This window comes from Pelobates fuscus, chromosome 9 (genome assembly GCF_036172605.1).
Source record: "Pelobates fuscus isolate aPelFus1 chromosome 9, aPelFus1.pri, whole genome shotgun sequence".
Classification (NCBI taxonomy): domain Eukaryota; kingdom Metazoa; phylum Chordata; class Amphibia; order Anura; family Pelobatidae; genus Pelobates; species Pelobates fuscus.
In genome coordinates, this window is record NC_086325.1 from 98,687,204 (window position 1) to 98,710,866 (window position 23,663).

Sequence of the window (23,663 nt, forward strand, 5' to 3'; positions counted from 1 at the left end):
TTTAGGGCCTTTTTCAGTAATCTCCTTTCACCTTACTGTGCTCCCCCTGCTGCACCCGCCATAGTGGAGTGTACTGTGGTTTATTTTTCTTCTAATCTGGTGCTTACATTTCTACCTGGGGCCTTGTTATCCACCCATCTAATGTGGGGGCCTTATGGGTGTACTAACACTCTTGATATTAAGCAATCCAGCTCTCCACGACTACTATGCTCTAATCTAGCCTATCTATATACTTGAGCAGGCTCATTTAATTCACTCTAGCAGTCTAATAACACATTATTCTAGATCCAACCATGAAACCTAGTCTTGCTACATTATAAAATGAACTTGTGCATTATTATTGTAATGCTGTGCAACTGTTATGCTATGTCTTCTGAAATGCTTGCTGTGGCTATTGTGGCACTGCAAGCCTGTTATTTCTATGCACAACAAAAAATTAAGAATTTAACTTAAAAAAAAAAAAAAAAAAAAAAAGACATACAAGAAATGTAACTATAGAGTTTGTTATTATTACCCAGTTTAATGGTACTCCTATTAATAACCTTGGATCGATGAAAAAAGCTATAGCCAGGCCTGCTGGGAAATTACCCTATAGTTTAAACAAGATTTTAAAAATAATCAATACTTCATTAGAAAACATGGTAATACTTTTAATCATTTTTTTTTTTTTAAACAAATAATTTCAACAAGGGCACATAATATGCCCAGTTCTGTTTATTGAACAATAAAAAAATACAACACAAGGGTTTTGTATAAGATAGAAGTTTTGGATTATTTTTTTCCCCTAAGCAAATTTGCATCGATGTGGCATCTCATTGGAGTATTGAATAATCAAATAACACAACCAATAACGCTATGAGATTTGTGGTAGATTTAGTGATACTTTAAAAAAAATATATAGTCATAAAAGAAAAAAAAAATGCAGATATAGAAATAATTCCCTTCAACTAAAAACCTATCCAGTATAATCCCCCCAAAAAAATGTTTACAGCTCTATCTTATGTTTCACAGACTAAACTATGTTAAAAAATGAACTCATATTAGCCAGAGACGCCATCAGCACAATATATTTTATTTAATTATTTTAAATAAAGATGTCAAAATAAATACAAAACAAAGTTTAAATATGGCATGATGGTATCAGTCTGCATTGATGGCACAAAGTGAAGGCACTAAGTTTACCATCACTATAAATTGCAGTTAGAATACAGCTTATACCTAGGGCACTCAGCTTCTACTCCAACCAAACCTCTGTCAATAACCAGCAGCACTGAGAATGGAGCCAAACATCTTATTCACAAATTCTGTAAATGCCGATCTCAGAACCAAAATGCTGCTGAAACTAAGAACAAAGCGTCAGCCCATGTTCTTGCGGTTTCCATAACCGCGACGATGATCATCCTTCCACCCTTCCCAGTTTCGAGCATTCTGCAATGCCTCTGGATCATCGATCTCTTCCTTTCTCTCGCGCTCAGCTGCCTCCTGCTCCTCATCTGTACAAAAATAAATGGGGAAGTGGTCATAACTTGTATTGCCAATGCTAAAATATGATCCTGAGCAATGCTAAAATAAAAGTGAGAATTGCTAAGAATTCAAATTTAATTTCAATTGTAAGGCCAAAATCAGGGGTTTTCAACCCAGTCCTCAAGGACCCCCTACCAGTCCAGAGTTTATGGATTATCCTGTTGTGTCCAAAGTGCACTGAAACATCAGGGTTTGTAAGTCTCCAGCTCCAGGGTTAGTATACTCTTTGTTCTCTTATCTATTGGAGCACTTTAGTGCCTGGGTTTATGTAGCTTTCTAAACGGTGTAATTTTATTGCATGCTTTTGCACTTTATTTCTATGAATGTTTATCATATCTTGTTACTCATTAAAGGACCACCATAGGCACCCAGACCACTGCAGCTCTATGAAGTGGTCTGGGTGCCAGGTCCTCCTAGTTTTAACCCTGCAGCTGTAAACATAGCAGTTTCAGTGAAACTGCTAGGTTTACATTGAGGGTTAATCCAGCTTCGGCAATCACACTGAGATGACGCTGGACGTCTATAGGAAAGCATTGAGTAATGCTTTCCTATGGGCCGTTTGAATTGCTGCGCATGTGCATTCGGCGCTGACGTTGGCAGGGGGAGGAGAGGCCACCAGCGCTGAGGGAGCCCGGTGCTGGATTAAGGTAAGCGCCTGAAGGGGTATTAACCCCCTTCAGCCCAGCGGGAGGAGGGCCCTGAGGGAGGGGGGGAACTAATAACCCTATAGTGCCAGGAAAACTCGTATGTTTTCCTGGCACTATAGTGCTCCTTTAAAGATTTTTTCTATGCAATTTACTGAGGTGTGCTTTGAGTTTATTTTCTTTACACCGCAGACTGTTATCCTGAACAGAGATTGTACCGCAATACACTAGTAAATGCAAACATGAGATTTTCCTGTTAGGTGCAATCTTGTTTCTTTGTTACATTTTCTGTACCGGTTTTTAATTTTTGGGGGGAGGGAACCTGTAGTCGTCATGTGAGCTCCTTATATCACTTCAATTTAGTGGTCTAACACAATATCCACATTCAATTTTTTGCTATTTTCTATACAATTTAAAAATAGCTCATGATCTTAAGCTGGGAATCTTTTTAAAAGTCTAAAAATATGTGTTAGTAAACAATATTCTTTATATAAAAATTGCCCCACGTACAAAATTAACCTCATAAATGGTTACTTACGTATATATTAATGCAAGACCTACAATTTCAAGTTGTACGCTACTAGTCAGGCCTTAAAAGTTACTCCCCACTGTCAGTTTTGAGGGTTCTTGACACATTCACTAGGGGTGACTTTTAAATCATCAGACCAATTTACACTTTCCAGTAGGGTGTTGAAATTTTGAACTGTGTTAAATAGAGGTGTTATAGGTGTTTTTTAAACAATGGGAATCCGTATGATTTTTCTGATAGTGACAATATTGATTAGCAGTGTTTATGAGAAAAAGCAGATGTATGGGCAGATCTGTGTTCATTACACATTCCAGTAAAAAGAGGAATTGTGGGCACACTCATAAAATGCATTTCTCGGTAGTGGTGCTGCCGTATAGACCAAAATTTATGCAAAATATAATTCAAGAATAATGCACACACACACACACAAAAAAAAAATTTGAAAAAGATACAGCTTTACTATTTACGAGGTTCCTTAAAAGCATCTATCTTAGCAAACAAATATGGGGAATGCATGCGTGCTACAATTCCCATTTTTCTGTGTATATTTGGAATCCAGACCATATTCCTTTAGGGACCCAACTCCTCCACCTATAGCCGATCCTTTGGAGGTGATCACAATAAAGCCATATAGTAGAACTGAATCCCCACATTTGTTTGCTAAGATAGGTGATATTAATGAGCCTTGTAAAATTTAAAGCTGTATTTTTTGTGTGTCTGCTGTTCCTTAAAGGACCACTCTAGGCACCCAGACCACTTCAGCTTAATGAAGTGGTCTGGGTGCCAGGTCCATCTAGGGTTAACCCATTTTTTCATAAACATAGCAGTTTCAGAGAAACTGCTATGTTTGTGAATGGGTTAAGCCTTCCCCCTAATCCTCTAGTGGCTGTCTCACTGACAGCCGCTAGAGGCGCTTGCGTGATTCTCACTGTGAAAATCACAGTGAGAGCACGCAAGCGTCCATAGGAAAGCATTATGAATGCTTTCCTATGTGACCGGCTGAATGCGCGCGCAGCTCTTGCCGCGCGTGCGCATTCAGCCGACGGGGAGGAGAAGAGGAGGATCGGAGGAGGAGAGCTCTCCGCCCACCGCTGGAAAAAGGTACGTTTTTACCCCTTTCCCCTTTCCAGAGCCGGGCGGGAGGGGGTCCCTGAGGGTGGGGGCACCCTCAGGGCACTCTAGTGCCAGGAAAACGAGTATGTTTTCCTGGCACTATAGTGGTCCTTTAATCTGTATTTTTCATGACATATTCCAGTTACATGCAATGGCTTAAGCTGATGAAACATACCTCTTGGTTTACTGTGAACACCCTGGTCAGGCAAGACATTCTTTTCTCGATGTTGCTGATACCAATCATCCACAGTCATAGTGGGTAGGCTAGGATATCCTGCTCCCAACACCCTGCAAGGTAAAACAGTCTCTACAATAACACAACTTGGGGAAAATGCATGCTGATTGCATTGGAGTTTCTGGCTGTCTAAAAGTTACAGGACTAATTCCAAATAGTCACCTTCAAGTATTACAGCTTTTCCATAAAAGTAAATATTTTATTTAGTTATTTTTGTATGTATTGTGTAACAGATGCTAGTGAAACAATAATGGCTCTGAAAATTATAAAAGGTATAAAATTATCCAGGAAAACAGATGCAGAGACAAAATAAAGAAATACATTTAAAGGGACACTATAGTCACCTGAACAACTTTACCTTAATGAAGCAGTTTTGGTGTATAGAACATGCCCCTGCAGCCTCACTGCTCAATCCTCTGCCATTTAGGAGTTAAATCCCTTTGTTTATGAACCCTAGTCAGACCTCCCTGCATGTGACTTGCACAGCCTTCCATAAACACTTCCTGTAAAGAGAGCCCTATTTAGGTTTTCTTTATTGCAAGTTCTGTTTAATTAAGATTTTCTTACCCCTGCTATGTTAATAGCTTGCTAGACTCTGCAAGAGCCTCCCGTATGTGATTAAAGTTCAATTTAGAGATTGAGATACAATTATTTAAGATAAATTACATCTGTTTGAAAGTGAAACCAGTTGGGTTTTTTTCATACAGGCGCTGTCAATCATAGCCAGGGGAGGTGTGGCTAGGGCTGCATAAACAGAAACAAAGTGATTTAACTCCTAAATGACAGTGAATTGAGCAGTGAAATTGCAGGGGAATGATCTATACACTAAAACTGCTTCATTTAGCTAAAGTAATTTAGGTGACTCTAGTGTTCCTTTAAAAAAAATATAATATATATATATATATTTTTTACAATAAAGTGTATAGGAGAGATTTTTTACTTTGCCTGCACAGCATCACGAGTCAAGATGAAAGGTTTCATGGGGGGTCTCGTTTGACGTGCTGGAGCGGTCATTTCATGTCCCTATAATATAACAAAACAAAAAAAAAGAAAGAAATACAATCTGTTTAGAGTGGTGTCAGCCTATGGAAGAATGCCTTAAAGAAACACTATAGTGTCAGGAATACAAATCTATATTCCTAACGCTATAGTGTCCCTCTCCCTAGCCCTAAATAGGTCTCCGCTACTAGAGCAAAAAAGTTTTTCTTAAAAAGTTACTGTCAGGAATACAACTGATCCAACACGCAGTATTAGTATCACACTTAGGAATAAGGGTAACGTCTAACCGGACCTTAGAATGGCTGGACTTAATGTACTAGAGAATAGTCGAAATACTAGCCGAGGTCAGGAATACAGAACGAAACACAATTGCAAGAAATAACCAATAGTCAGGGATACCAGATTACAGTGAAGTCAGAACAAAGCCAAAGTCAATAACCAAAAAACACGATCAGGAACACACTCTCGGACAACCAGCAAAGGGAAACCACGACAGGGCAATGAGTAGAAGAAATGAGAGAGTTTAAATGTCCCTCTTGTGAATCAGATTGGGCGTATCTGGCCTTTGACCCCAAAACGTGCGCGTGCGTCCTCAGCATGACGTCACCCGTACATTTTTGCCGCTACCACCGTGGACAGACGTGGGGCTATACAACAGTGTGGATCTCATGCGGCCAGCGTACACGGTATGTAGCAAAAGCCCGGTGTTATGGCATAGGACCGCCGAGCAGCACTTCTCTTACCCCTGGAAAGGCAATTAATGTTGTGCATTGCATATGGAGAGGATGTATACGTAAGTTAAGTTTTGCTACCTTTTTCCCCAGCTTGCTGACTTCTCCTCCCCAGCCAACATCATGGAGGAGGCCCTGCCTCCATTAGGGTCCAATCCAATGTGCCTCATAGAGGAGTATTGGCAACGTAATGCAATGTGCTTTCTATGGTTTACTCTGCCAGTACCGCAGAAGCTTGTCTGGTCACCATCAGTATGACAGCCCCTAGAGGAGATGTTAAAGGGACACTCCAGGCACCCAGACCACTTCTGCCCATTGGAGTGGTCTGGGTGCCAACTCCCACTACCCTTAACCCTGCAAGTGTAATTATTGCAGTTTTTTATAAACTGCAATAATTACCTTGCAGAGTTAACTCCACCTCTAATGGCTGTCTACTAGACAGCCACTAGAGGGCACTTCCTGCTCTATAGCACAGAAAACCTGTGCTAGATCGTCGCTGGACGTCCTCACACTGTGTGAGGACCTCCAGTGTCGCTCAATTCCCCATAGGAAAGCATTGAAAAGCATTTTCAATGCTTTCCTATGGGGAGCACTAATGCGCATGCGCATTAGGTCTCCCCGGCCGGTGGGCGGGATCAGACTCGCCCACCAGCCGACGTAATGACTAGGAGGAGCGGCGGCGAGAAGAAACCACCGCCGAGGGACATTGGCAGGGTCTCAGGTAATTGACCTGAAGGGGTTTTCACCCCTTCAGCTACCGGGGATTGGGAGGTGGGAGGGAGAGGGGACCTGCAGTGCCAGGAAAACTGATTTTTTTTCCTGGCACTGGAGTTTCCCTTTAACACAGCTATGTAAACATTGCCGTTTCTCAAAAACTGCAATATTTTGTATTGCATGGTTAAGGGGGACAGGTACACTGCTCTCAGACCACTTCAATGACATGAAGTGGTGTGTGTGCATATAGTGTCCCTTTCAGCTATAGGAACCAAAGTAAGATCTTCAGTTTTTGCTTCAAATACCAGATAATCAGTATTGGTGGCAAATAAAAATTTTTTTTTTTTAAAAATCAAGGGAGAAGAGCCAGTACGGAAAGAAGAAAATAGCATGGAACTGCCACTACCCCTTGAAACGATAACATTCCTGCAGATTGTCAATGGCATCTAAATGTGTAGCAGGCAAGAATGATTACCATGCCCCTCTTGTGCCCATGTTACGCCAGAACCAACATATACACAGGATTGTTAAATAATCCAGAGTGCAGGATTTGTCACCTGGACATCAGATGGACTTACAGGTTCAGTGGACTTTAATATTCTATTGCAATAGTGTTAACTCAAAGAAATGTTATGTGTCACAAACCCTGTGGAAGTTTCTTGATGGTCAACATATTATGTTGTTACTTTAAGCACACGATGACTAGGTGACAAGACTGCAGAAAAGAATAGGTTGCATTTGAAAAACATAAACTTTCAGCATACCAATCTAACAGAATGGTAGCATTACACAGCAACTATTTAATTTGGTTAATTTTTAACAGCGAGTAACATTCCCTGTTTGTTTGGCAGAAGTAGCATCCCCAGGATGTACTTGGAAAGCAGAGTAATCTGAAAGCACCTTTCCTGGTTAAATACTTTGCTTTTATTATTATATGGCAAGGTGGATTTACCATATTGTATAAAAATGCAAAAAACAAAAAAAAAATTAATACTACCCTCATTTGTAGTTTATTCCGACAATTAAGCATTGACAATTTTGATTCTCCTATAAACTTCTAAGAGAAAGTACAAAAAAAAGCTAAAAAATATAGAAAATAATGGCTGTGCAGATGTTTCTGGGAAATGTACAAAATCTGTGAACATTCTAAACAAAATCTATGTTTTTTGTTTTTAAAATGTTGATGGAAGGGGCGTGGTCTGCAGCCGGAGCAAGATGGACGTGTCCAAGTGAAGCTCCGCTAGGACCACGAGGCCAATAGCAAACTACAGCGAAAAAACACTGATCTGACCGAGGTAACGTGCAGGGGAGTCGATATGGACAAGCGGGCCCCGAAAAAGCAGCCCAAAAAGCCAACGTAACAGGGGGCAACGGTGTCTGATATGATCGCAGCCTCCCGCGCCATGCGATCTAGCACCCAAGATGGTGGACGGGAGAGCCCGATGGCGCCACACTCACCTCCCAGCCCAGGCGCGGCGGCGGCCTCGGAGGTCTCAGAGGCCAACACTGCACAAATCCTGGCCAAATTGGCTGAGGTTCGAATCTATCTGGCAGCCGAAATCACCAGGAACACCCACGAAATTAAGGCCGAGATACAGGCCTTGGGTGTGAGGACGGCGGTGCTTGAGCAGCGAGTGGAGTCCACGGCCGTGGCCCACAACGCTGCTACAGCCCAGATTAACCGGCTATCCACCAGATTAACCACTGTGGAGTCTGCCCTGGATGAGCTAGGGAACAGATCCCGGAGGAATAATATCAGGCTTCGGGGCCTACCTGAACAAGAGGGAGAAGGTCCGCTGATGGAAGTGGTGACCAGGATCCTCAAACCTCTGCTACCCAAAGTGCCGGACCATCAATGGCACATAGAGAGAGCGCACAGAGCCCTCAGGGCGAAACGGGCCAATGATACCCGCCCGAGGGACGTTATTATCAAATTCTTGTTTTACAGGACGAAGGAAGCCCTCATGAAACGTGGCAGGGAAGGCCCTATCCGGTATGGCGGGGCGGAACTTACCCTATTCCAAGATTTGACTCCTACTACCCTCCAAAAGCGGAGGCTTTGGCGTCCGGTGACGGGGCTTCTGCAGAAGCATGGAGCGAAATACGCCTGGGGCTTTCCGTTCCGGTTGCTGGCATTCAAAGATGGACGCACAAAAATCCTGAACGCTGATGGAGACCCGGTGGAATTCCTGAGGAGTCTCGGCATACAGGACCCGGTCGCGATGGCGGAGGGGAACCAGAAAAGCACAACAGTACTTAGGATCCCTTCAGTGGTCGGCATAGTGTATTCCCGCTCCCTCCTACCCCTTGGCTTTCATGGGACCGGCTCACTGCTAGAAAATAGCCCCTAGGGTAGCCCCTACACGCCGGTGGCCGTCAAACCACGCTGCTTCTTTAGGTGGTTAGGCCCTCTATGTGTTTGCTTAGACTGTACTTGGGTGTATTGAAGAAAGGTTTCTCTTTCATGTTCCTAAAATCGCCATATTTTGTCTTGATCCCCAAAAAACAAAAAAGACAACGGTTATAGATATGTAGTGAACTATATTTGACAATCTGCCCTCAGCTATAAAGATACATACCTCGTTCAATCTTTCATGGCTGCCCTTTACACTCTGCGTAGAGGCACAGGTTATGATGTGTTTTTTTTTCTTATTAAGATCCAGATGGCACTCTAGTAGTGCCTTTATTGGCTGGTCCATGTCCCTAACATCCCAGGGATCTCTTGACGTTCTGGGGGTGTCGGGACATCTACCCCAACTACGCCTGGCGATAGGTAAGACCAGGCAATATATGTACAAAGTGTTTGGTTTCATTCTTCTCTTTTCCTCTATACTCTTTCTACCCTTATTCCCCACTACCCCTATTCCTCACATATCTCCTCTGGGGGGGAAGTCGGAGGATGCTCAGAGCAGTACGACTACGATTAGATATGACGGAAATCTTAAATGCAGAGATATCTTACAGGGTAAATCATGCCTGTGAATTATCCCTTAATGTTAAAGGCCTAAACGCCCCTAAAAAGAGACGGCTCATGTTTAGGGAACTAAAACGCATGAACCCCGATATTGCCTTCCTGCAGGAGACGCACTTGTCGAAATCAGCGAAGTTCGACCTTAAGGATCATTTATTCAGAACCACATATGAAGCCAGAGCCCTCAATAAGAGGAAGGGAGTCGCCATCCTCATACATCATAGATGCCCGTTTAGGGTCAGCAAGGTTAGTGCAGACCCGGGTGGCCGCTACGTATTAGTGTCGGGCTCCTTGCATTCTCAGGCTATGCATTTCCTCAACATATACGCTCGTAACGATCCATCCAGTGAATTCTGGACGGAGCTGACTCACATAGTGCACACGCTACCACACGGCATAGTTGTTGTAGGGGGGGATTTTAATGCTGCACCGTCCCCGGCGATAGATAGGGAGCCATGTAGGGGTGTCCCACGGTCGCACAGGAGAGGGGGAAAGGATAAATTATTACACGCATTCATGCAACAATCAGGTCTGATAGATATATGGAGGGCTCAGCATCCTGACGATATCGACTACACGTGGTATTCGTCGCCACACGATACATATTCAAGAATAGACCTTTTTCTGGTGAACTCTCTAGCTATTCCCAAGGTTTCGGACTCTAGGGTGGGATCCATAACCTGGTCAGATCACGCTGATGTCTCCCTTACTATGGACAAGCTGAGCGTGGCGACCCCTTGGTCCTGGAGGCTTAATAGATCCTTACTTCAAGACCCAGAAATCGTCGATATCATTCGTAAGGAACTTAAGGAATACTCTCTCAGGGAAGCGGAGTCAGGGATCTCGAAAGCCACGTTATGGGCAGCTCATAAGACGGTTATTAGGGATGTACTGATTAGAGAAGCGACCCTGAAGAAACGACGCAAGTCTCAACTATTAACGTCATTATTGGAAGCTTTAAGAACGGCGGAACAACGGCATAAGTCAGACCCTACAACTACTAATTTCACGGAGGTGCAAAACATACGGAATACGATTAGGGAAACGCTCCTGGACGACACCGCAAGAGCTATAATATGGTCCAAACGAACCTACTATGAAAAGGCGAACAAGATGGATACATTGTTAGCAAGATCCCTTCGACCGCGGCAACGGGGCACACACATCACGAGGATCATAAACGCAGCGGGAGAATATCAGACGAACCCCACAGAGATAGCTAAGGTGTTTACGGAATACTATACCAAGCTCTACAACTCTACAGATGGTACCGCGGACACAGGGCGGGAATTGGAGGAGATATGGGCATTCCTCTCTCGGTTGCATCTCCCCAAGTTAGATGTGGTTGCCTCAGCAGCCCTGGGAAATCCTATTAAAGCCGACGAAATAGATGCGTCGATCTCCGCCTTGAAATGCAATAGGGCACCGGGACCCGATGGCTTCGACGGAAGCTATTATAAAGCCTTCCGAGAGGAACTCCTGCCTCACATGGAACCCTGGTTCAACAATTTGATGGACGTGGGGACACCAGATAGAGATATGTCTTGTGTGAATGGCGAATATCGTTCTATTACCTAAGCCAGGTAAAGACGACTCGGCCCCGGAGAATTTTCGCCCTATTTCTCTAATTAATCACAACTCCAAAATTTTAGCTAAAGTCCTAGCAGGCAGATTGAACCCGATACTTACAGGCCTGATACACCCGGATCAGGGGGGCTATATACCGGGCAGACAACTGTTTGAAAACACGAGACGCAATATAGACCTTATAGGGAGACAGGCTACGAAGGGCACCCTGACACTGATGCTGTCACTCGATGCCGAAAAGGCATTCGACAGGGTCAAATGGCCTTATTTATTCGAAGTATTACACCACTTTGGCATGCCGGCCAGGTTCGTAACGACTGTTCAGGCTATGTACTCCAACGTCAGGGCGCAGATTGAGATCTCAGGAGCGGGAATTGTACCGTTCCATCTGAGCAACGGTACGAGGCAAGGTTGCCCTCTTTCACCGCTGCTGTTTGTCCATTCGCTGGAACCCCTCATGCAAGCTATACGGGATGCCCCAGATGTCAAAGGTGTTACAGTGGGGGACGCGCAATATGTAGTCTCGGGATTCGCCGATGATGTATTGCTTACGCTAACAGATCCGAGGGCCTCTATGGCAGCTCTGACCGAGATTCTGACGGAATACGGCGAGGTAGCTGGCTATAAAGTCAATTTATACAAATCAAGCGCGATCCCCATAGGTATGACGGAAGACGAGGCATCGAATATAGGGAGGACTTATCACATCCGAATGGAGAGGGACCAGATCAAATACTTAGGCATCTGGTTGACGGCAGACCCCTCCCGACTATATCAGCAGAATTATATCCCGCTGATTAGAGATTTAATAAACGATATGGAGAATTGGATTGACAAACCGATCTCGTTGATCGGAAGAATACATTCAGTGAAAATTAATGTGCTGCCTAGGATACTTTTCTTGTTCCAGGCTCTTCCGGTCCACTTGGCTAAATCTAACTTGGGTCCGCTTCAACAGGCTATAGGCAAGTTTATCTGGCAGAATAGAAGGCATAGGATCTCTCGTAACGTCCTCTATAGAGCTAAGGATAGAGGAGGCCTAGGCCTTCCAAACCTTTACTATTATTACGCGGCGGCCCAATTGGCCCAAATCGCATTATGGCACTCACCCCCGGATGAGAGGAGGTGGGTGGATCTGGAATCCTCCATGATGGGCCCAGACATGCCCCAGTTCCTTATGTGGACTCCTAAGGAACAAAGACCTATTGATCAGGTGGTATGCCCAGCAATACGCAACTCTCTTAAGGTTTGGGACGCCGCCACCATTAAATACGGTTTGACCTCAGCCCTGTCGCCCATGACCCCATTCTTACGAAACAAGGCATTTACGCCGGGCATGCATCCCCGAGACTTCAAAGGTATCGAAAGCACGGGGATGCAAAGACTGTGCGAAATGTTTGAAAACGGCTCCTTTATCACGTTTGATGCGCTAAAAAGCAGAGCTCCACTACGTCCCTTTGATTATTTTCGGTATCTCCAGCTTAGGGATTTTGCTAGAGACCCCCGAATCAAAGCGGCCGCGCTGACACAATTGACGTTTTTCGAAAAGATGTGTAAGAGGAAACAATTCCCAACAGGCCTCATTTCCTGTTTGTACTCTCATTTGAGCACACATACACTAGAATGGGGAGATCTCACATATACAGATCAGAGGGAAGCTGACCTCAATGAGGTTTTGGAGGGTATAGAATAGCAAGATATATGGGAGGCTGCTGCAAAATCTTCAGTGTGCGTCTCCTTGTAGGAACAATCCTATAAGACATTATTTAGGTGGTACACCACCCCAGTGAAGCTGTGGCGAATGGGTATAAACCCGACGGACCTGTGCTGGAGAGGCTGTGGTCTTAAGGGAACATATATACACATGTGGTGGGAATGTCAGGAGGCACAAACCTATTGGAAACGGATTGCTGCTTTGCAGCAAGAAGTTTTTGACAGAGAGGTAAAATTAGACCCATGGGTGTATCTGTTGTCCAGATCCATGGATGGATGGACAAAAACAGAACAAACCCTCGTCCAAAAAATAAACCTGGCGGCTAGAAGAGCCCTGGCGCAGATGTAGCTGCAGAGGGAGACTCCTACCATAGCGATGGTAAAACAGAAAATAAAAGATACTTTCCTGATGGATAAGCTAACGGCACAGGTCAGGGGGACACTGAAGAAATTCGATAAAATTTGGAGCCCCTGGACAAATAGCACTGCGAACGACTGAGATAGGTAGGGTGAGTTAGGGCTCCCAAACGCACCTCTGGGGTCATTTAAGAAAGGCGGTGCACTATATTGGCTCGAACTGTCCACGGGGAGAGTTGATACAGACTCCTGTGAGGGAAAGCGACGACAGAATAGCAAACTATTCAAGTCACCCTTTCATCGGGCAATATTCCTCGGACTCAAATTCCTGCCCTTAAGTCTGAGTTAACTCTGAGTGACTCGCAGTATGTGAATGGATCTATATTGTATATATGTGTTATTATTGACACTCTGGCATACTACACTATAAGATGTTACTTTTAACTTCTGTACTCATGTCTATGCTCGTGGATCCATTGTTAGGCAACTTAACATGGCATAACTAGCTAAATATAGGCTGAAAATAGTCCCATGATCACCTACCTTCTTTATCATTTCCCTTGCCTTAACCATTGGTAGCTCTTGATCTATGCTCTGTATCTCCTCCAGGGCAGTACACACCCAACGCTGAAGCTGAAGAAGGTAAAATTCTCGGATTTGTTCTTCTTCTGCCGTGCCATGCCTTACACACTCCTGCAGTCCAGAAAGCCGGCTCTCAAGCTCCTTTCTCTGTTTGTACCTGGGATTAGATAGAAGCGCAATTTACTTATCACAGAGCCCTTTTAAAACAGACTGATTCAGCAACAGGCTGCTTGCTTTAAAAAGGATTACACGACAGTATGAATAGACATTAGAAATATTACAGTTAAAAATGTCACAAAATAACCAATATGCACTTTCAATAATAAGAAAGATACACTGGTCTTTCTTGAATAAAGTCTTGAAACCCACTAGAGAATTTAACATCGCTTTTAACTCTTGGTTTGAAGAAAGTTGATTTTCTTGTGCCAATGATGTTCCTTGACTCTAGGTGAGCACATCAACCTGTAACTAATGTATTCATTGTTAGAGTTACCCAAAACATGGGAATAAAAAAAGCTTTCTTAAGAAAGCTGGATTCTCTCCCTATTGCAAAGAAATCCAGGTGATTTCTAAGGCAGTCAACTTCTTGTCCATGCGACTCGATAACCTGTCCCAGGTTTGCAGCATTTCTTATTGTTAAAAAAGTCACATCCTTGCCTTTGACCACTGGACAGAAGAGAAGAAGTTCACAGCCATAGAATGTTCACATCTTCTCAAACTAAACACTCTAAATGAGCCTGTAATTTTCTTAGAGTGTCCCTTTCATGGTCAAAAACACTATAAGCACCAAACTTATTGTAGCTTAATGAAGTGGTGTTGGTGTATAGACCATGTCCATGCAGTCTCAATGATCAATTCTTTGCAATTTAGGCATTAAATCACTTTGCTTATGCAGACCTAGCCACACCTACCCAGGATGAGACTTACACAGTCTCCTTACATACTTTCTGAAAACGAGTCTAAATTGATTAGCTTCCCTTTATTGCACAGGAAACTTAGAATTTCTTATCTTTTGCTACATTAATAGCCTGCTAGAGCCTATAGCAGGCTCTTGTGCTCGAAGTTTGATTAACAAAGCAGGAGTTAAGAGCACACTGTGCTTTAAGATCTGATTTACAATTAAAACTTTTTTTTCATGGAGGCTGTTTGCATCAAAGCTATGGAAGGTATGGCTGGGGCTGCATAAACAGAAACAAAAGTGAGTTAAAGCCTTAAAAAGCAGAGAAGTCAACAGTGATAATGCAGGACAAGAGCTATGCCCTAAACCTACTTCATTAAAGCAGATCTGTCACTTTCCTATTTTGCAAAGAACCGTGAAAGTGACAGATTCGGTGGGGTTCTGGTGGCCGTGAGGTAGAGGAGAAGGTAAGTTTTACTCACCAAAAGCTGTCCCTCGCAATCACTGCAATTTTCATCCAACAGGTCCTCTTCAGTTCCTGGCGTTTTAGTTGCCAGCAGTCACATCTCTGCATGCATGAGAGGACAACACAGATATATGGAGGATCCCACAGGATCCTCCATAGACAGAGCCTGAATGCTTGGATTGGACAAAAGTTGACGGCAGAACTATGTCTCTTGTCAATGTCAGGTTTGGCCATAAAATAAAGAAGTCGCTAATTTGTCTTATGGTATCTTTGGATTATGCAGTCTTGATCAGCATTCCATAAAAAATATATCTTTATGAAATACTGAAAAGTGAAAGATCCACTTTAAGCTAAAGTGGGAGCTTTTGACTGTCTCTTTAACCTTTTTTCTTTTGTAAGGAAAATCGTTTCTAACAAAAGTATGGTTAGGAAGGGTATTCTCTGCGTTGGAGATCCATCCTTTTTCTTTTTACATTCACGTGGCTGAAGACACCCCTTCCTTCCTGAAAAATGTGTATTTTATAAAGATACAATCTTTATGAAACTCATTATGATAGTGTTGGAATTTCATTGATATTCCCACCCAGTCAGGAGATATACAGAGTTAAAGTAGGGACTACTTTGTCTCTGTATTTCTCTTTCACTTGACTTTCTTAGACTCAGGGCAGCGTCAAAGTGTTAATCTCCACAGCAGTCACCAGTGGATGCTGCCAAATTCACAATACACAGGTGTAATGTAACCAGTTTGCAAACCAAGCTTTCACACTAAAATCAGTGTGTTTGTTCTTACTGAAAGATCCATAGGTCTGTAGAGTATAACTAGCCCCTACAAGATTATTGGTCTTACCTCTCGATCTTTGCTTGCCTCTGTAAAGCCATAGCTGTTAGATTTGGATTTGATGTTGGATGCACAATGTGGTGCGAGTTATCCTCTTCATTAGAGTTGCTGCCCTTCTGTTGAGGAAGATTGAATGCAGAGACTTTGTATTCATGGCATCGCTGTAAGAAGTCCATAAAATAAGTGCGGGCAGTCTCTAGGTGATTTAGTCTTTGAGTGAGGCCAACTTGCTTTAAGGTCAAAGCTCCCTGTAAGGCTGGCAAGAGCAAATACTTTATATCTGCCGAAGAAATCTCATCTAAGTCCTCATTACGGCTGGGGGAAAAAAACAAAACAAATTAAAATAAAACAATACATAACTACATGTAAGTTTCATATATTATAAAAATGAAAAGCAGATGATGCAACCCCAGTGTATAAATTAATCTGAAATTCAGCTCATGCAGCCACATTATTATAAAATAAAGAGAGTAAACCAGGGGTGGCCAAAGGGGGGGGGGGGGGGAGGGAGGGAGAGAGAGAGAGAGAGAGAGAGAGAGAGAGAAAGAGAAAAAGCAGCCCTAACATAATGAAATGAAAGGCTACAAACTACACCCACTCTGGATCTTTCTCAAACTTCCCACCAACATGACCATCATGGTAAATATCACACGTTGATGAGGCCTCCCAGGAGCCCAGTCCCAGGTAGGTACCTGAACAGATCTAGCTGGGTCACCATTCGTACAGCCTGCTCCAATGCCACCAGGCCTTGTTTCACTTTGTCTTGCACCTCACGGGATCCACTTGGCTCGCTGGACCCGTCCAGTTCTTCCAGTGACCGCCATCCTTTCTCTAAGAGCTCAGACAGCTTCGGTCCATCAGACTGCGAGTATTCCGCCATCTTCCAGGAACATGTCTGATCCACACCGGCTTCCGTAGCCGGACGTTACGCACTGATGTCGCCATATTGCGTGTGGCAATCGGAAAACTGATCGGATCCATGGTCATCCCTTTGAGTTCCAGCAGAGGGCGCCACGTCACTGTCAGATATTCAGATATATTTGTATACGTTTGCTATTTTCTACTCTGTATCCTTTACAATGGCAAAATGCAGCTGGTGAACATTTACGTTTTAATTCATGCATTAGACATATTTTTTTTACATTTGTTTTATTTCTCTTATTGTATGTATTCCACTTTATGAAGCAGGAATAAATAGTAGCTTGTTATTTTTTTTTGGGGGGGGGGGTGATTTTTAAAAAGTTGGAGTACTTGTCAACTGTGAGGGAGACATGCATAGATTATTATGATTAGCATTTATTTATATTTAGTGTTATCCACTTATTTCTGACAATTCCTAAAAGGTTACTCCAAGTACCATGACCACATCACTGATTTGAAGTGGTGATGGTGCTTAGAGTCTCTATGTGTTGCGTTTCAAACTGAAACTTTGCTGCCAGAGGTTTAACACCAATTCTGGTAGAATCATGCAGGCATCATTAGCCAGCATGGAACTGGCTCATGTAAATTCTGTTTGTGGTTGGCATTTGTCATACGACCCCACTGTACCGCCAAAGACCTCCCCTTAGCTACTCTTTGAGGGCAAGGGCTAGGTAGGAAGGGGCAAACTTAAAACACTCATAAATACATGTTTTTTTGTCCAAGCAAGCCATTAAATACTGAACATTTGGAATACTTTAATGACTAGTTTGGTAATCACTGCTCTAGTGTGCTGGTGATATATATAGTGTAGTGATGTTTTGTGCTTTTGAGCGTCATATAATAGTAATATGTCTTGTAGATTAGGAACAGGGGGCAGGGGCGTACCTGGAGCATTTGGCACCCGGGGCGGATCTGATATTTGGCATCCCCCAGCTAAAAATTTTTTTTTTTTTAAAAACCCCACTATTTTTTTTTTTTATGGATTTAGCACTGAGCAGTGTTTCATGAATGTAAGCATGTTTTTGTATGGAGTATGTGTGAGTGAATGTACGGGTGTGTTTGCACGTAAAATGCAGGCGTGCGGTTTTGAATATGGTGGTGTTGACATTTGGATGCTTGGTTGTATTTGTGTGTAGTGTAGGTGAAATGCTGAGATGTATGCACATATACTCACATATACACAGACACATAGGTACACAGTCATAAACAGATACAGACAAACACTGACACGCACACATACAGACACACAGAGAGAGACACACAGGCACAGACACAAATACAGATAGAGACACACACATACAGACACATTGGCACAAACACAAACAGATACACAGACACACAGATACACATACACACACTGACACATACAGATACACATTTACCAACACACAAACAGATACACGGACACACATGTATAAGTTGATAAGGTTATGGTTTGAAGAAGGGGGGAAGGTGAGAGGGAGGGGGAGTAATACTGTGATGGTGTGAGGGAGAGGGTGATGGTTAGAGGGAGGGGGGGTGATGGTGAGAGCAAGGGGGGGGTGATGGTGAGAGCAAGAAGGGTGATGGTGAGAGGGAGGGGTAAAGTGAGAGGAAGAGGGGGGTGATGTGAGGAGGAGAGGGGGGTGATGGTATGACACAGGGGGTGATTGTGAGAGGGTGATGATGGTGTGAGGGAGGGGACATGATGTGTGAGGGAGAGGGAGGGGGGGTGATGTGAGAGGGAGGGGGGTGATGAGGAGAGGAGGGGGGGGTGATGAGGAGAGGGGGGTGATGTAAGAGGGAGGGGGTGATGATGAGAGGAGGGGAGGTGATGATGTGAGGGAGGGGGTGATGTGTGAGGGAGGGTGGTGATGATGAGAGGGAGGAGGGTGATGGTAAGAGGAGGGGAGGTGATGGTGTGAGGGAGGGGATGGTGGGAGGGGGGATGATGTGAGAGGGGACTGCTGTGAGATGGAGGGAGGGGGATGTGATGTGAGAGGGTGGGGGTGATGTGTGAGAGAGAGAGGGGTGATGTGAGAGGGGGGGAGACTAAATACCTTGGCTCCCTGGTGGTCCGGTGGCCATAATATCCGGTCTGCAGCTCCGCAGAGCTGCAGACCATGAATCTCGCAACACACAATCAGAGCGATGCCGTGGTGATCAGAGCTTGTGAGACACATGGTCTGCAGCTCTGCACATTGCGGAGCTGCAGACCGGTGTCTGCGATGGTGTAGGAGGGGATCGAGCAAGCCGCTGGGCCCCTTCCTGGTGTCGGGTCCTAGGTCACTGACCCAGGACCCGACACAGTCTGCCCCGGGCACCCCCCTCGTGAGTGGCACCCGGGCGGACCGCCCTCTCCCCCCTTAGTACACCACTGACAGGGGGTACACAAGTTGTACTGTCCCACAAGTTCTGGGACCCCTGGAAGGCATGGAATGATAATGTATAGTAATGTAATGTATGGACACAGGGAACATAATATAGCTGATAATAAAACTGGCACCACAAAAAAATTACAAATGATGTGTATTAAAATAATATAACAATGCTGAAAGCCATGTGCTGGATCAAGTGCCAAGTAGCCTGCTGGCTCTGAGTGCTCTTTGATGGATTTTGTGCCTGAGGTCTGTCATGGTCCTAAAAAGGGACATTTTATTTTTTTGATTGAAAAAATAATTCTTTATTTCCATACACACTTTTACAGTCAAACTTTCCTCCTGCACAGCGCAATATCTAGCATATGTAGGTCAAACATTGTTATTAGTCCCTACTGGTCACTCTAGATAGGTGAGTCCTTTATAAGTGCCCAGATAGAGACTGTGGTGGCACCAGCCCTGCCACTTGTGCCTGGAGAGGACTGCTTGCCAGCCTCTTGCCCTGCGACTATGGCCCTGGGATGTATTGCCCTTCTAGGAACTGATTTGGGCATATTGTATTTTATTATGCTGCTACTGGCCCTTTGGGAACCATCTGGGGACATACTGTGGAGTTACTGGGTGGCCACCATTTCATGTATCAGAGGTACATGGTGAGAACAATGGATGAAGCACATGGTGAGAACAATGGATGGCGGCCATTTTAACTCACAGACACTGTTGTGACTTTTCTACACGGTGCCATCTCGACGGTATTTGGTGCACAGAGACATCGTGCAGTAGTTTTAAACTATAGAACAGGGGACACATTATACAGTAATTATTTTTTATATAATCTGTATATGTTCTGCGGAATCTGCCTTAAACTGTATCTGCCAAACTACTGAACGGATCTGGGTGAATTTTGGATATGTGGTTCACCCAGATCCCCTGGTTCTGAGGATATACGGGGTTTTTATATGGGGTTATTGCATGTTTTGGGGTCCCTGTGATATGTTTTGTAAACTGTATTTCTCTGTCTGTGATAATTATATTACCCATTGTGTTCAGTAATCATATCACAGGCAGAGGGGAGGATTTTGTGTGGGAGTGTCTGTGTGTATTGTGCGTATTGATTGGTTGTTTTGTAAAGCCCTGTGGGCAGTGCTATGTTTGTGGATTAGCAATAAAAGAGGCTGTATGTGCCAGTACAGTCAGTTCTGCTTGACCTCAAAATGAAGTGTCGTCTCGTTATTGGGGGAATTGGATTGTATGCTGATTGCCAGGAGTGTAAGCTGATTGTATGCTTTTCCTGTTCAGCTGTTTACAGCGTTCATATGCTTGAGAGCATTCGTATGCTTCTCTGGTTCGGTGGTTGTGGTGTTTGCTGCAGTGCTCGGAGTCCTCAGGAAGCGCTAGGAGCATCCATCAACGGAGGTACCCAGTCGGGGTGCCAGGTGAGCCATTACAGAGACTAACAACCATACATACTATAATGCATCCATACATTCTCACCTAAAACAATTGATCGTCAGGGGTAAGGGGTGTGTGTGAGGGGGCATACTCTTCTCCAGAGGCGTGCCTAGAGCATTTGACACCCGGGGCAGATCCTGTATTTGGCAACTCCCCAATTTTAAAATGTAATATAACATAGCTCGCTGATGCCCAGCCCAAGTTGGCGCTTTTCACCTTAATCACTGTTACTGGCAGGCTGGCTGACTAATGTGGCTTTTTGGCAGGCAGGCTGGCTGCTGTGGCTGGTTGGCAGGCCTAATACTTCCCCGAGCCCCTTCGGACGTCTGTTTCTCACCCAACACCTTTGTGTGTCTCTTTTTCACCTTCTCCTCTGTGTGTCTCTTTTTCCTGCAAGTTTCTTTGTGCCCCGCCATCTGCCTCATTAACCCCCCAACCCTTCCATGTGTCTCATTTCCACCCCAGACACTCCATGTGTCTCATTTCCCTCCATCCCTTCCATGTGTGTCATCCCTCCCAGCCCCTCCATGTGTTTCATTAACCCCCCAGGCTCTCCATGTGTCTCATTGCCCCCCCCAGACACTGCATGTGTCTCATTTCCCTCCATCCCCTCCATGTGTCTCATCCCTCCCAGCCCCTCCATGTGTCTCATTACCCCCCAGCACCTCCATGTCGCTCATTAACTTCCCCAGCCCCTCCATGTTTCTCATTAACCCCACCCAGCCCCTCCATGTGTCATATTTCCACCCTCAAAGCCACTCCATGTGTCCCATTTTCCCCCTCCCCAGCCCCCCTGTACCTCCTGTGTAGCGTGGCTGAGTGGTAGACTAAGGCAGAGGAGCTTCTGTTCACTCTACCTGGTATGACAGGAACCCGTTCTGTGCTCTCTGTGAGCACTTCCTGTCAGACCGGGTAGAGGAACAGTAGCTCCTCTACCACGGCCCGCAGCTCGGCCATGCTACATTGAGTTACCGGTATGAAGGGAGGACTTTCCCTCCTGCCAGTCACCCTGCAATTGCACCATGTGCTCCTTAGGTGGCCACGCACTGGCCTGAAGGTATGCTGACCATTGGCAACCCCCTATTGAGTGACACCCGGGCTGGACCGCTACCTCCTCCCCCCTTAGTATGCCAGGGCTCTTCTCCATTGAGTGAAGGGATTTTAAGTTGAGTAGGCTCGCAAGACTCAAGAAGCCCTGAGAGTTTGACCCTCAGTAATCGTCTTCACTGAGGGTGCTTATGGTATTATAGTCTCAGCGCATGTTGTGTATAAGCCTACGACAATCTCGGAAGGTGACTTGCTTACTCCTCAACACCAGACGATTTTTGGTTAACCATAAGGCATCCTTTACACAGCACATTAGGCGCCACGCAAACTCAATTCACTCCACTGTGTGTGTTCCAGGAAATAGTCAATACACGACAGAGTGATGGAACAGATATTGCCTGCCAACACACCGTTTCTGAGTTCCTTTTCCAGGACTATAAACAAAGCCTGTGCAAATGGACACTGCCAAAAAAGGTGTTGAGAAGATTCCTCCTCCAAAATACACTGTGGGAAATTACTATATCTGCACAGCCCCTTTGCATGCATAAATGTCCTTAGGGGCAGGCCTCCCTGACTGGCCATCCATGCCAAGTCCTTGTGTCTACTGGTCACCATACCGTATGTAATGTTCATCCATACAGTCTCTGCTGTTGCAGTGGGCAGCTCTGGAATAGACTCTGAGATGTCCTAAGCTCTGATGAGTTTCTGGATCGCCTTCCAGATGGTGTTCCTTCATAAACATTTTCACATCCACCTAAAAGAGTGTGTCAGTTGTAAGGGATGGATCTGTCCCATTTGTCCTAGTCTATCCCTCTCCAGAAGGACAGCAGGAAAAAACGTGACATAGAGTTCCTGGCTGTCAGGAACTACACAGAGATCCAAAACACAGTGTGCAAATAAGAAAACATATACCTGACCTTAGAGTGGCTGGGCTGAAGTTAGCAAGGACAGAGAATAGTCAGTGACGAGCCAATGTCAAGGAAGCCAGAAAACAGAAAGGGCGATAAAGTACAAGTTGAGTCACAGGGAAGGAGAGTACAGAATAGTCAACCCAGAGCCGAAGTCAAAATACCAATAATAGCAAACAAGAAAACGCACTATAGGGAACAAAGCAAGTTTGAAAGTCTGTGTTCCCTCTCCAGCTCTAACTCTCGCGAGACTCGCCTGCATGCTGTGCAGAGCGTTGCCATAGTAACCCGTGGCAACGCTCTGACAGCCGTTGGTCTCGCGAATGTGAGCTGCAGCTGGAGAGGGAACACAGTGTGTGCTGGGCCCTCGTGTGCTGGTAGCAGGGCAGGTTCTGCAGGATCACTAGCGGGAATGGCATTCCTGCTTTGGTAAAAGTGCAGGAACGCCGTTTCCATGCGTTCCTGCAGGACTCGAGCCCTTGTTAGGGGTCTGTAGTAGCAGGATAGGGGGTTGAAGTAGATGCAGACACACATATACACAGTTTACACACTGGCTCACACACATACCTACACACAGGGCCGGACTGGGGAAATAATTAGGCCCAGGCATTTTTCAATCACAGCGGCCCACCTGAGAAGGGGGCGGGGCCAGAGAGGGTGTGTTTTGTCATGAATAATGACAAGCACGCCCCTTCTCAAAGTGAGCATGATCAATGCGCAGAGCCCTGCTGAAGAGCTCAAGCATGGGAAAAAGGCCCTATATTTGTTCTGCGCAGCGCAAGCAAATTTAATAACATGCTTGAGCTGTGTTTGCTTTTAACTGTCTCTGGTGTCTCCATGAGTGGAATACCAGAGGACAAAAGGGCCAGGAAAGCGTATGGTGCATGTGTTTGGAGCCTGCTTGTGGGATTGCGTGTGTGTAAAGTGAGCTGATTGTGGTATGGTATTGTGTAAATAGGTCAATTTAATTTGTGTTTGTGGTGTAATATGTGTGGCAAGGGGCTGTAGAGAGAGTGTGTGTGTGTGGGTGTGTAGGGGTTGTAGAGAGTGTGTGTTTAGAGAATGTTGTATGTGTTT

The 23,663-nt window shown here is 44.8% G+C and overlaps 1 protein-coding gene across 1 annotated transcript; it reads right to left on the reverse strand.

The window, feature by feature from the left end:
* Nucleotides 1-629: 629 nt before the first annotated feature.
* Nucleotides 630-16,810, reverse strand: IGBP1 (immunoglobulin binding protein 1). Its single transcript, XM_063431010.1, has 6 exons — nt 16,594-16,810; nt 15,911-16,216; nt 13,661-13,856; nt 4,986-5,068; nt 3,986-4,098; nt 630-1,493 (listed from the first exon to the last, which is right to left on the reverse strand). The coding sequence occupies exons 1-6, from the start codon at nt 16,779-16,781 to the stop codon at nt 1,357-1,359; spliced, it is 1,023 nt and encodes a 340-aa protein (XP_063287080.1). The 5' UTR covers nt 16,782-16,810; the 3' UTR covers nt 630-1,356.
* Between the last annotated feature and the right edge of the window lie 6,853 nt (nt 16,811-23,663).

Bases quoted from the DNA above. Each gene is read 5' to 3' on its own strand.
- IGBP1 (XM_063431010.1), bottom strand. From the start codon at position 16,781: ATGGCGGAATACTCGCAGTCTGATGGACCGAAGCTGTCTGAGCTCTTA. The intron at 5,069-13,660 runs GTAGGTGATCAT...GTTATATTATAG, and splicing joins CAAGGGAAATGATAAAGAAG to GGACATGAAATGACCGCTCC. The intron at 4,099-4,985 runs GTAAAAAATCTC...TTTACCTTGCAG, and splicing joins CGTGATGCTGTGCAGGCAAA to GGTGTTGGGAGCAGGATATC.